A 14,587-nucleotide genomic window follows, 5' to 3' on the forward strand; every position below is an offset into this window, starting at 1 on the left:
AGCGGCTGCAAAAGACGCCAAGCGGAGCTGCAGTTCCAGGGGTTGAGAGCAAAGTGGAGACGAATGTCTAGTGGTGGCGTCTTGACTTCGTCCGCGAGCTTTTATACTGCCGAGCTGAGGCATCCGACGCGTGTAGGTGACATAAGCATCAGAAAATATGAATAAATGAATACGAGTTCCCTCTTTTTAGTGCTTCTCTCCCTGTTTTCTCATTTTGAAAGATCCTTCCACCGTCGCGCTATTGCGGGGCAGTCCTTCACGCGTAACTCTTTGCGCACACATGCCGCGCGTGAGTCCCCTCAACATGCGTGAAAATATTTCACGCATTCACTGATTTTGCCACCAGCCTTGAGAGATACCACTGCGTGCTCGTTTTTTCTTTATTATTACTACTACTAAAGAGAGGCCTTTCGCTATTGTTATTGCTCATGTTACATCCGTCCGCTTGACATTGAGTTATCCAGAAATCTACTGAATGAAGAACTAATTTACTAACGGGGATATACTATCGTTGCTTTCCGTTGACATGTAGTTTGTTTCTTCACAGCGATGCCCTAATTTTGCCACAATAGTTGTTTTCCCAATTGATGTTACCTTGCAGTGCTTTGCATTCTGTAAAAATGACAAGATCTCGATCTTCTTGCGCAGATTAAGATACCTTACACTTATTTTATCATTTCAGGTCACTTACACAAACAACATTCAAGAATAGCGCGTGCATTTAAATGGTGTTTTGGTGAGCATTTGCCTTTGTCTTGGTGACGTACTGTGTTTAGGCAACGTCGAAGAATACTAATAAACGAAATAACGTGATCTATACAGCTCCATAAAATGCGGAAAAGCGCATCGCTCTATGTCTAACTCAATGTATCTTAAACGCGATTGTTATTGCGTCATATCTTGTCAGTTACACAGATAGGATGCAAATATGCTGCTAATAAGACAGCGGCGGAAGGGTGCAGCTTCTGTTAAGGGCGTTCGTATAATGTACACTCCATCTTCACAGCTACAGTTTTAAGAGAATTTATATTTTGTTCAATTTCTCAGGCACATATTTGTTTCATGAACGACAATATATATTAGGGCCGCAATCTCGAAACCTCAGAACACTTACTTAGGCTTTCCGCGGAACGCTCGAAATTGAAATTTTTTGACACCGACCATGCACTTATCAGTGTGTTTAGTTTATTGCTTTATTGTTTTGTTTCCATAAGGCGTTGCCGCAAATTCAATCGCTCAACCCTTAATATAAGTTAGCGATGCTCCTGCAGGGTAAAGAGACACAAAATTTAATCGTTTTCTGTATTAAAAAACAGGAATTACCAGTATGTCGAGAGTACTCTTAATATATGTCCACAGTATGAAATCTCACCTATTCCAATTCACCTCCATCGCAGCCAATTCGGTATTTAATTCTAATTATCTGCTCGAGCTTATCCTTAAGCAAAATTGTATTTTGATGTGTTGGACCACATTTTTCGAGCCGAGGCGCTATGCAGGGTGCCTGGAGTTGGATTAAACTTGGGATCTCTCCCGGCTCTGGCGACGCCTTCAGATAATAAGCTAACAGTGTCCACACACGAAATATAAAAACATTGGTTTTTCTAAAGTCACTTAGCGCCATTTAGCGGCTTTCGTCGTGAATAGAAAAAGTACGATTCACGTGGGCGCACCTTTGATGAATTCTTTACATTGCTTTCATTTCCACTGAGTGCATTACCTGTGGAGATATTTTGCCGAAGAAATATATTAGCGCGTGTTTTCAGCGCTTTAGTGCACTTTACAAACATCTCATAGACTAAGATGTGCACCAAAAGCGCTTTAATACAACTTGTAATTTATGATATTTTCATTTATCCACGAGGGAATACTACGACCGCGTAATCAGCTGTGGCTGCTTTTATTTCACGCAAGAATTCCACCCGAAATGGAGCCTCCCCTTGCCACGTCGCCTGGAATACTGCGCGCGTGATTGGAATGCAGCGATCGCTTTAAATTGAACTGTGCCGAGTAATATGCGAACAGGTCTGCCCCAACGTTTACGGCGCTGGCTGACAAGTGGCGAATGCTCGTCTGACTGTCCACGTGCAGAGCAAAGCTAAGCAAGTTCGACTACGTTCGCTCCTCTTTCAATAGCCTGCCTAATTCTTAAGCATGGTACTCTCTGTACTTCTCACCTTTGTAGTCCTTCAATTGGAAGGCACCTTTAGTTCAGTGCATGCACCGTCGGCACATTCGACAAAGCCAATGATGCGGCATGAAGAAGGAAATTTTACTCTATATAAGCATTCACAGCCGTTAGCGTGTAAGCTGGGTTAGCCATTCATTTTGCACAACCTCAAACGATGCGGAGAACACGCACCCACCACAAATCATAGCCGCTATTAGCCGCTATTTAGGGAAGAAATCAAGTCCTGAATTATATTACATTCATTGGAAAAATCTTTGGAAGGATTCATTGGATGATAGTCCTCAAAACTACGCTGAATAGGGAAGTCTTTTGCATCCGACAGCAATACTTCAGACTGGAAAATTCGAAGGGGAGTGTGTGTGTGTGGGGGGGGGGGGGGGGGGGTTCATTCACTTCACGTGAGGTGTGGGTGAGGATGCGTGCTTGAACGCATCTCATTCTATTTTTGGGACAAAACGCTAGAAACTTGGCTACATTTGTTATGAATGAGCTGGCGTTATGAACAGAGCTTTATTATAAAACTACGCACCAGATTTCATTGTAAGAAATTGATAAAACTTGTACAGAAAATGAACTCTTGCCACTAGTACCAGAACAACAAGCATTCACTGCAATAGAATAATTGCGCAAGCCAAGTTACTCTATACAAAAAGAGCGAACCTTCTCATTTGTTTTACATTTTTCAGCCAACAAAAATGTATTTTTAGGAACATTCAGCCGCATCCTGATTACTCCAGTTTGCTAGTTCAGTAGTTGAAGCAGGTACATAGATTTAAGTGTCCTGAGAGTTTCTTTTTATTTCTTACAAAAGTTGACGAAAAAATGACCCTAAAATTCACCAACACAGCGTTTTTCAAAAATTGCGCTCGATTTTTTTTTTGCTTTTTCTTGACAATTACAGGCACCTGGGACCAATATTTTTCCCCTTATCTGAATCTATTGTTTTATGAAATCCTTTCTGCTTTCTTGCCTGGGCTCCCTTTTGTTGTTGTTGTTGTTGTTCGATGGTACAGAGGTCCAGAAGCCCCCTATCTCTCCGCGTACATTGTCCATCCAATGTAGGGCCACAGTACAGAATATGCTCAGCCTTTTGCCGAGCGCCTCAAGGACTTCCTTGTTTGTTTTATTTCCATCAATGCCGTAGTCAGCTGCCTTGCCCACGTTGTCGGTCAGCAGACAAAAGTAGAATAATCCCAAACTTGCAATGTTCGCGCGCAGTGGATGTGCAGGTATATGCACCATGGTATTGCGAACACGTCTTGGAACGCTCGCTAAAAAAAGCGTGGGAAGCAAGGTTTGAAGAGCAACAACAGTTAAAAGGATGAAATAAAAGAAAACAATTTGCTTTGCCGGTTTTACCTGCAATCTTTTTTATATTAAACACCGGTTTATGTGTGAAAAGGGGTGGCGAGGGTGAATTAAACTTGCAATATTACATTTATCTTGGCTGCGGTGGGTTTTGTGGAAGTGCCCCCCCCCCCTCCCCCTTGTTAATAAAGAATGGAGCTCATGGGCTGACCTTCAATTTCGCTGTTACATTGCAACTGGTATACCAGATAACACAAGAAAAATGGTAATTTTGCAACCCTAGGAGGATATGTGCTCTCCACAATGTAGGGATACGCCCTTTTCCAATAAATAAACACTCAATGTTGCTTGGTGGGGACGTGTGATGTAAAGCATTTAATTAAAAAGAACCGGTCACAAGGAAAATGTACAATGGGATGGGCCTTGTTGTCTGCAGGGAGCTCAAGTTAAATTTCAAAAAAACGCAATCGACGCGATTTTCCTGTCTAGCGATCGCTGGATTATAGAAACAAAAAGAAATAAAAACAAGCCGTTTTCTTCGGTAAGCACCTGGATTCAGAATGGGATTTTTCGGTTTTTCGTTATCGTGGTGGTCATTAATTCCGAGGTCGCGTGTGTGAACGACTTCCCCTGAAGCTATCGTCCCCTGATTTGGCTGACTTAAGCTGCATCAGACGTGTGAAACGTGACACTGCAAGCTAGAGCACAAGCGTGCTCATGCTCACGGCCTGGCTTTAAAAACAGAAGAGTAACGGAACAATCGTTTCCGGACAAAACGGGGAACACCAAAGACGAACGTCCCATAATTACCGAACGAACCCGGGCATGACTGAAGACTGCGTACTTCCAATCTCTCAACGGTAGGACTCGTAACTTGATCTTTTATCCTCGCTGGCAGTCTTTCAGCTAGTTAAAAAGCGACTGCTGCTGAGAGGTGTGTCTGAACGCAACCTTAAGGTAACACACACTCACTGAACGCATGAAATGATTACGGTGAACGTAATTGCATGTCAAAGCGTTGTCATACCGTAACGTCCTGGCTCTGTTCACGGCTGGGTATGCGGCTATGGAGAATAGAAAAATTAACACATAATGCAAACTTACGGGAACACACACAAAGAAATTTGTTAGTAGTTTATTTGAATGTTGTAAATAGTAAAAAAACAAGATTTCAGAAAAAAACGGTAAACGCCGTGGATTCAAACATATGGTTCAATACTAAGTAGTGTTAATTTATTGCGCCACAGAGGCGGCAGGATTTGCATGCTTTAAATGTGCTCGTATTCGTTTTGACAATGTTATCGCTATTTGTCGCCAGGATAGCCTACTGTTGAGAGAACGGAATCAAGTCTATAAACTCACCAAAAAACTTCAGAGCTGAGACTCAGTACCCCTGAGCGGCAAGAGGCGCAATTAATAAATATACAACTACAATACGCATATCCGGGTATCTTTCGAGTCAGAAATAAAACAGTGTATATTCAGGATGTAAACGAATGTCGCTGTACATATCAACAAATCATAAGACGAATTGTCCTGGGGAAATCTATATCTTATTGTTAATAAAATTGTTTGTTTCCTTTAAAGCTGCAAAGTATGCCGAAATGAGCTTCTAGGCAGTGATTTAAATTCCGGAAATCTTCAGCAAAACGCCTCACATAGCATCCACATTTGCTTCTAGCAAGAAACCCGATAACCTTCGTAGAGTCCGAGAAAAAAAAAAAAAGAGCGAGACTTGGTGTTGGGTGCGTCCAGTCCAAGTCAGGTGGCCTCACGAGAGTGTTACCGTGGCCTCCAGAAGAGGCACTCGCGGTAGCCCGGCTTCACACTCATTCTCTTCTTCGACCCGCAGCCGAAGTGTCCTGTGAACTTTTCCATGTGACTGGCGAGGATGTTGAGCCTGCGCATCAGCAAAGAAGCAAAGCGTGCGTTTATCTATCACCGGTGTTGATTTCACCTTCGCATAAAATCGTATATCAGTAGTTAGAGTACCTACTTGGCTTTCCATTCAAGCCGTGATTAATGACAAAACAGATGTTAGCAAGCACGTCATGCGGAGTAGAACCTTCTGGACATCTTTGTGGCGTACTGCCCCTATACTGATAACTGTGGCGCTTAATGATAAATAAGTTCTAGATGGCAGAAGCTCTTCGTGGTAATCCGAATACACATTCGGATTACCACCTTTCGTACCTTTCGTAGCACTACATATTTCACAATCTGGCAGAAAACCTGACTTCAATCTAAGCTTCCTATACACATGTACTCAACTTCACAGGGTTCATCCAGAGCTATAAACGATAATGTAGGTTTAGTACATTCGGAATGACAGGCATTAGAGAGTTGTTCAAATAACTCTTCTAGCCGATTACTGCACAGTAGAAGAACCCCGAGGTAACGTAATGTACGTAATCATAATTGGCTTAGATCTTCATTATCTCTCCTAGTGCTGCAAACAGCTCATGTAACAGGGTACAGATACTATATTCATCAAACCTAATCAAGGCTGCACATATTACTCGTCGTGCTCTCACAAACCTTCAGAAAGATATCTATGCCGCATATTAATATTACGCAGTGCATCCTCGCAGCTAAAGACAGCTGGCTACAGCAGCGCCGCAGTCCTGCCATCAGCCCACCTTTTCCGCAGTCGTGGTAACCTCTTATCTGTTACAAATGGCGGCAACATCATAAATGCACCGATTTACTCACGCCCAAAACTGCACCTAGAGAACACCCTAAAGGCACTGGGTAAAATTTTCAGAGAGCTCCTTATCTTGTGCGGTTTTCTTTACTCCGCTGTTTAACTCCTGGCTCCCTCACCTAAAGGAAGTGTCTAAGGACGCCATCTAAATATTTAAGCACATTAGCCGTTCTTTGAGTAAGAAAGCACTTAGAACGACGAGGAGCTACTTATACGTGCCTAGTGTGAATGACCTATGTCTAATTAACGAAAAATTTTATAAGTACAGAACAAACATAAGCATCTATAGCTGCATATTTGGTTCGAGGTTCTCGCCTACGTGCGTAAGATTCCCGTTTCCCGCGTATTGTTTCAATACTTGACAAACCTTAAATGGAACACCTAGTTGGTCTGGCAACATTCATTTGTTTACAAGGATAAATAAACAAAAGTGCGACGTCTCGTAATCAGTTTTTCTTGAAGTCAGAACCTCCCCCGTTCTTTTTTCGCTTTCCACGTCAGTGTATATTGCATTGGAGTGGATATGTATTAATACGCGCGCCTGCGCGCCACACGGCGGTCTGCGGCCTCGCAGGGATGGAAGACATTGCTGCAGGCTCTCACGTGGGAGACAAAGATCACGTGGGAGACAAAGTCTATCCTTTTTAGTTTCGTGGCTAAGCCTTCTGGGTTGTTCCCACACGCGCCTTGCTAAGCTTTAATCCCTGCATGTTTACACGAGCAGCCCATTGCAGCTCGTGGTCTTCGCGAACCTCTCGTCGAAGCCGTCTTTGACGCTTGGCTTAGACGCAAGCTCAGAAACAAATGTTCTGCAGTTGGTGTGGCTATAGGAAGAAGGAAAAGCAAATGCACGGGCCACGGGACCAAGCGCACCTCCCATCCCAAATCATATCATCGTAGATAAATGTTTTCTCCTCCTGCCTTGCCAGCGTGCTATCACTTGGTGGACGAAGACCTCCGCGCCTTGGCAAAGATAATACTTTGGAGTTCCGCGTCTGCTAGCTTCACTGGGAATGCCGAAAATGCACACAATAGGTATATTTGCTCTGACGCTTGTCAAGGCCGGTGGCGGAAGTCCTGAGTGAGTACTTGCAGCAGATTGATCCCCCAGTTCGTACTCCGTATAATATTCAGGCGCGATATTCAGGCCCCCTGGAAAGGTGAAACATTTATCGCCTAACCTTTGTTCTGGCGTCTTCACACCGTAATCTGTATTAAGCAGCGTTGCAATCGTTGCGTTGGTACGGGCGCAGAGCTCCTGAAACAGTAAATAAATAAAATTTAGATTTTATAAGCTTAAAAACAGGCCGCACGAAACATGAGCAAACGCATGCCTTAGAACACGGCCTTGCCACCTGACGGCTAACTCTAGCTGAATCTGAAAATCCTTCGCCCTCGCAGACGTATTATATTTGGTGCCTCGCTGAAAACCCTGTCACGCTTCGCACTGTTAGCTTGACAATAATTGCTCTGTGTAGATCGCGGTATCAACTGTGGGCGATTCCTCTGCCCGAGGCATGCGCACGACAAAACACACAGTGGGCCGTGTAACAAACATTCTTTATCTCACGTTACGCGCGGGGGTCGTCGAGGCCGTCCGGGGTCGTCGTCCGGGTGGCTGCGGGTCGTTCTCGTGGAGAGAGCCAGGGGAGAAGCGGGAGTGACGAGCCAGGAACCAAGAAGGCCAGACGGCGGCACGAGCCTTCCTTTATAGACCCCTCGCGCGGGACCGGTTATCCCCGAACGAGCGGGGAGAGGGAAACCGGCAGCGCGCAAGGAGCCTTGGGAAGGTGGCGCGGCCGTTGAAAGCGCGGCGCGCCACGGGCGCTAGAGATATGTGGCGTGGGCCCCCACACAACAGAGCCGAGAAAGCGCGAAAATGTTATTTGTCTGTTCTCCCGATTGTATTCATTAGAACGGAATTCATCCTTGGCTAAACAGGCAGCACCGGAGTTTGACCTCTCCGTATTTTACTAAAACTTTCACCTTGTGTTTAGGCATTTTCAGGGTATTCTGATAGTCTTTGTTAAAACTCACAGCAATGCTTGCTTTCTTATCTTTCACCGCAATCGCTATATCGTCGGGCAATTTATAGGTGTGATGTTACGAACACCACGCCCGCCCACGAGCTCTCTGAGTCCCCTGAGACGAAAGAAAAAGCTTTCAAGCTTTCGTTTTCTGCATATCGGGCGAGAACATTTCGCTGGCATTTAACTGCTCATCATTTATGAGAACAGTATGGTCGTTGTGTGCCCCTATGCACAACGAAATACCATGCATTGTAATGAAACTGCCTTGTCTTGAGCTTGCTGGTTCGATGCTTGACCGTTGTCTGGTGCACTTTCAGCTAGCAATTCGGTGCCAGGTCTCCCATTCCCTCATATGTGTCTGATTATATATAAATTAAATAGCCCTGCTTCACAGACAAGACGACCTGTCGCTGCAACAGTGGGTCACAACGAACGTAAAAGCAGCGCTAAGTACCCTTTAGGTATAGACAATTTGAACATTCCGCTAGCACGCAGAAACCAGAGCGTTTGGCCCGCGTTTGGTGACACCATTGCACCAAGCCTCTCAATCCAATAGGTGCCTTGAGTATTTAGGCAAACGCTTACTTTGCGCACCTCCACAAGCTGTAAAATAAACCCCCGCGTGTGTGCATGGCGGGCGAGAAATGCGCCCAAAGTGATAGAAAAAAGAACAGTAGCTTTTTATAACACCAGGACAGCGAAAAAGCGAAGCTGCTGCACACGGTCAGAGATAAAATGACTATGTCCTGAGCTGGGTGGATGTAAGCTGCTTGCCTTGTCTCCTTTCTGGCCTGCCATTGTGTTGTATGAGTGCGCTCCTAATCGATTGTCCCCCTTCTTCGCTGCTACTCCGCTCATTTACTGCGCTCAACGTCAATTGGGCATGTTCAGCGCCCCCGTGCGCTGCATTAGCTTCGCCGCAGCATCTTCGAAAGCTTTTCAGAATCGCAGACTGCGGACGCTTCATATTGCACGAGTGCGAGTACAAAAATCCCACGCTGCACGACGCTGGACTTTAATCACGTTATACTTAGACTCTCGAAAAGAAGGCTGCCAAGGCTACAATCAAACATATACGATATCTCTAATGAACTGGGTTCGCATCCTTCGCGCGTTCGAGGTGCCCTATGAGCGGCACATCATCCAGGACATGTTGATCATCAGGCAGATACGGTTTCGCAAGCGATTTTGAGCTGATAGTCTTGTGTGGACTTCCGAGGCAATTCATAACAGACCGGGGGCCAACTTCGCTTTATGGCTAATGAGATGTGAAGGTGACTACTTAATTTGAGTAAGAAGAGAACACCTCATGCATGCAACAGAGAAATGCGGTGACTAATTAGATCATGCCCGGGTTTCTGTCCCATTTTGTTTCCCGCTACAAACGTGACTGGATTTCGGATTCTATTGTGCAGTGCTTACTTACAAACCACAGCACGCTAAAGCATCCGCTACACGCCTTTCGTCTTCCTATACGGCCAATAACAAGAGCAGCACAGTGCAATTATGGAGAGTCCCCATACATCTCCTACACCTAACTGGATGGCTACAAATAGGTGCTGGAATTGCAGAAGAAACGACAATGCAACTGAAGCTATAGATGCATTTTTAATACCGAATATCGAGCTAGCTTTACCATTACCATAGTACCGTGAGCCTTCACGCAGCCACTGAACACTGATTGATTCGCCCCGTGAGCAGGCAACTTCTCTTGAAGGTGACGTGCCCCCAAGCCGCGTGCCCTATCGGGACTCGGAAAGAACCAGTGCGCTACTGTCGGTGGGCAGGCTGCCGACGCTGCGGTAATGGTAACCTCAACACTGTACACGGCACGCTAAAGATGTGATAGGGAAGGAAAGAGACGTATAATGAAGGTGCAAGAGACGCACCGCTTTAAGCAGAGGAATATGCGAATAGATCTAAAACTGATGATGACTGATGTGGTTAGCAATAGGAGAGGACCATTCGCAGTTGTCAGAAAGATCCTGCAGTGAACTTCATCACTGCAGCTTGGTCACAGTGAGCCGACGTTTGATCACGGTAGATTCAAATCACTCTCAGCAGGCAGCAGTTAAGTATTCGCCAGATGTGACATATGAAACCGCGGATTTGGATATCGTTATAACTAAACTGTAATTGGCGCCTATTTTGAGAAAAATTTATTTATAGCATTGTTTTTTCAAGCTCTAGAATCTGCGGCATGGAGTGTGACAGGATGTACTCCATGCATTTACGCAATTGAACCAAAGGCAATTAGGTCACGGACGGCACAGACAAGCTTTTCTCATGAGTACCGGTGCGTCCTAAAGCAAATAAAGGCTCACAGAAATAAAGTATGACATTCGGGCCGATGCCTTTTGAGAAATATACCTAACGAAAAATTCTAGAAGTCAGTTTGGGCAGCTAAAGTGCGATGAGAAGATGCTTTATGGCGTGGTACATGTGTCCCCGGAGAATTGCGACAGATATTGCGCTTTTTCTACCCTGTAAAGCAGTTTCTAACACCGCTGGTGCCTGCTGCACTAACGCCACCTGGACATCTGGGTCTCCTTCTGTTTGCTGTGTGGTGCGGCGTACGAGGAAGGGGCAAATGAAAGGCACCGCACGAACGCCTGGATCGGACGTCCGGTGGGGTCAGCTTCGTATGCATGAATCGCCTGGTGACACCTTGGCCTGTCGTGACGGTACACCGCGTGCCCCATGCCGAACGCAACCAGCATTTCAGTGAACGCATCAAAGTTCACGGACGTTTTATAATTCGTTTACATGAAAGGAAATACGCAGTATCTGTCACTCGCGGAATCCCGCTATTATCCTTACGGTAGACAAAGGGGATTATGAAGAGCGTTTCACGGTCCGGGGCCTGGCACAGTTTGATCAATCCGTCAATCACATCCATTCACTGAGGCTGCTCAGGCTGACTGCGAAGAACATCTCTGAGAAATGTGGCACTTTCAATGAAGTTGTCCCTGACCGATCGTACAGTTTCTTCGGCGTGCCTAATAGCCATCCGCCTTTTCCAAATGCTCTGGAGGCCCAGCCCCATCTTCATGTCGTACGGGACTTCGTCACTTTGTACGGGTAGAAACCCGATGCCGTAAGGTTTAATGCGTAATTCGTTTTTAATTTTTAAAGTTCTTTGTAATATATCCCAGTGAAAAACGGGATCCCAGCAATCTATAAAAACATGAGCCATATCGCTTAAGCCAAAGGTAGGCTAGTGATTTTTATGCCTGTATATACGCTGTTGACCCGAAATAAAGAAAAAAAAAACGGGACCTGGCGCAGTGGTAAAGCACTCGGCTGGGGATCCAAAGGATGGAGATTCGATTAGCGGTGGTAACAAGGTTTATTAATTTATTTTTAACTCTCGCTCTCGAAAGCGTGACACCTCTGCTGATAACCTTCTGTCCACAACAACGAGGGTGCTAAGATGCGGAAGTTACCATTTTCCACAGCTTGATTTCATGAAATACAGCCATTCGGGAGAGAACGTGCATTTTTATATCATACTCTGCTTTCTTTCGCTCTTTTTTTTTTTCACCATAATAGCGTTTATATTGTGAGCTTCTTTTTAAATATGGTAAATATTTAGTCGTTCGCTTCACACTGAAAGGATACGCGTAGGTATTGAGTTTCATGCATTTATCTGCGCAAGAAGTTTACTGGCGACCTCGGACACACATTTATGATCCCAGCACGTGATGCGGTGTAGAAATGATACGTGGATTGAAAACAACTTTTGTCTATACCGTATATGATCCGAAGCTACTAAGGTGTGCACGGCGGACGCAGCCTATGTCGCTAGCCAGAACTGTGCTCTGCGTCCTAAAGCTACAAGCGCCTACACGTGTCCGCAAGCTGATGGCATGACCGACATCTGCCGCCTTAGTGGTGATTACTCCACCGACCAGAATTCAGTCCGGGCATTTCCTGATAACATGATCTGCTAGCGACACCGCATGGCAGTCGTGGTCTGACGTCACCTGGCCGCACTGCTATAAAGGAAGCACCTCATGTGTTCGCCTCTTGCGGCCACGGCGGGCGCAGTTTGGCCATGTAGGTAACCAGATTTCTGCTCTGAATTCTGCAGGCCAGTTCTCACGCCAGTTAACTGCGAAGCGTATGTCGCAGCATTATTGTCTTAACGTGCCCACAGAAGTGTCTCGACTTAGCATATCAATGTGTTCATGTTTGCAAGTTGTTTTTTTGTGGAGACATTGAGGTCAATCCAGGTTCCACGCAGAAAGAGTTGTTTGAACAGTTGCTTGAAGGTCAAACTGCTTTTTGTAATGAAATTTCTGAAATGAAAGCTCAGCTAACTAATGCTGAAAAACCGATCAGAAGTCTCCCACAGATGTTCACTACAATTGAAGAAAAACATTTAGAAGCTTCCCCTGCTCGTAATGATCAAGTTAAACTACCCTTAAATGACTGAAGCCTGTCATTGGCTTCCGGACAAAAACGCGAACAGTTACAGAGGACCGAAACAGGCAATCGAAGATGTTATTTATGGTATAGCTGATATTCCTGATGAAACCGAAGAGCTGCCCAAAGAAAAGGTAATCACCGAGGTAATGAAAGATGAGCTGAATGTGGAGTGCAATTCGATCGGGAGAGTTCACAGGCTCGGCCGAGGAGGCGCTGACCGTACTTTCATGATCTAGCTATAACTGGATTGCATTGAAACAAAACTGATATCTGATAACTGCAGAAAGCTTAAAGGTTCGAGTATAAGTATAAGTATTCGCGAAATATAGTCTGAAAAAAAAAAAGGAAGCTTCTGTGGGACAGAACAAAAACCGAGAAACAAAAGGATATACGAGGTTCATGGCAAACTGAACATTGATAAATAACTTTTTTTCTGGGGTGCGCGCTCAAAGATAATGAGTACAACCTCCCCGCAGCGGCTAACGTGACGCTTTTCCCGGAAATGCGACAAGCACTTGCGTATTATTGATCTAAACGCTCGCACCGTGTTAAACAAAAGAGAATATATTTAAATTAGTTTCTTGGAACATAGCCCACACATCACAGTGATAACAGAGACGTGGATGCGGTCTGAAATATGTGACGAGGACGAGTTTCCATCGTGCTGGCAAGTTTTTCGCAAAGATCGGAATTCTAAGGGAGGCAGCGTTGCAACCCTTATTAATATAGAAGCTGTTCTCTCCGAAGACGATCCAAGCTTCGAATGCTTATTCATAAAAGCAAACGTTGGGGCTACATATTTATGTTTTACGTCATATACGGACATCCCGAAGCACCTCCTCGGTAGTTAGTCCAGCTACAAGAAAACATGGTTCAATTCCAGTGAAATAAATTGTTACTATTAGGCGACCTGAACTTAACTGACATAAACTGGGAGCATTCTCAAGCACTTTCACGGAATAGTAAACATTTAAACGGCGTGGCTGACATAATGCTAACGCATGACTGAATCCAAATAGTTCAGGAGCTAACACTGTGCGCAAGGACCTCGCGAATCTGTGCTTGATCTAGTATTCTGGCCCAAAGTTGTTAACTGAATATACTGTTGCAGTTGTCGAAGGTATATCTGATTACTAGCTTGCCAGTGCCAGGGTTCATATAGGCAATTCCCCCCATCTGAGAAACTTGCCAATCGTTCCTTCAATGACTACTCACGTGCAAATGATGCAGCCATTATAGAACATATGGAAATATGCCTAATAGATTTTAACGAAAATGGCGTAATAAGGCTTTGACGTCGCTTTAAAGACATGTGTCATTTCTGTATTGATAACATTGTACCTGATAAATTCAAAGATAAACGCAAACAAAATGCGTGTATGACACATGAAATTATCCACATGACCAACAAGATAAGATTAAAGATAAAACGCTTATAAATCGGCCAAGGTAAACAACTGAAAGAAAAACCTTGCGCGTGTAATACATATATCGAAGGAACGCTACTTCAATATGATATTACCATACTTTTTATTGAACAGCCGAAAAGTCGTGGAATGGTTTGAGCGAAAAATGAAACCAATATTACAAATTTACATTGATCGATCAATGATTACTAATCGCCGAAATAATGCGAGTCATTTTTGTTGTTATTTTCATAGTTTGTTTGTTTTTTATTTCTAGCATTTGTTCATCCGATCACAAAATGTTTCACCCATCTGAAGTGAAGTTTATTTCATATCCTGGCATAGTTCCGAGGCTCTTAAACTTAAAAACTAAACCTCTGTGTCTTCCTGAGAACCTTTTTTTTTTTTAATGATGCGCTGAATGGAATGCAAAACTCCTTGTTATTGTATTTTGTGCCTCATTACTTCCTGGAAAATTACCGGATGATTGAAAGATTGCTAGAGTTGTGCCAGTATT

At 44.5% G+C, this 14,587-nt stretch overlaps 1 protein-coding gene across 3 annotated transcripts in view; it reads right to left on the reverse strand.

Moving 5' to 3' along the window:
* Positions 1 to 4,630: 4,630 nt before the first annotated feature.
* LOC146200387 (uncharacterized) overlaps positions 4,631 to 14,587 on the reverse strand; it is a 69,397-nt gene continuing 59,440 nt past the window's right edge. For all 3 annotated transcript variants that reach the window (XM_084592937.1, XM_084592936.1, XM_084592935.1), the window contains 2 exons: positions 7,385 to 7,461; positions 4,631 to 5,399 (listed from right to left, as the gene is read on the reverse strand). In XM_084592937.1, the coding sequence (XP_084449063.1) occupies positions 5,282 to 5,399; positions 7,385 to 7,461 (195 nt within the window). In that variant the 3' untranslated portion in view covers positions 4,631 to 5,281. The remainder of the gene's footprint in view (positions 5,400 to 7,384; positions 7,462 to 14,587) is intronic.

Source organism: Amblyomma maculatum, chromosome 2 (assembly GCF_055883805.1).
Source record: "Amblyomma maculatum isolate TAMU_Amacu chromosome 2, ASM5588380v1, whole genome shotgun sequence".
Taxonomy (NCBI): domain Eukaryota; kingdom Metazoa; phylum Arthropoda; class Arachnida; order Ixodida; family Ixodidae; genus Amblyomma; species Amblyomma maculatum.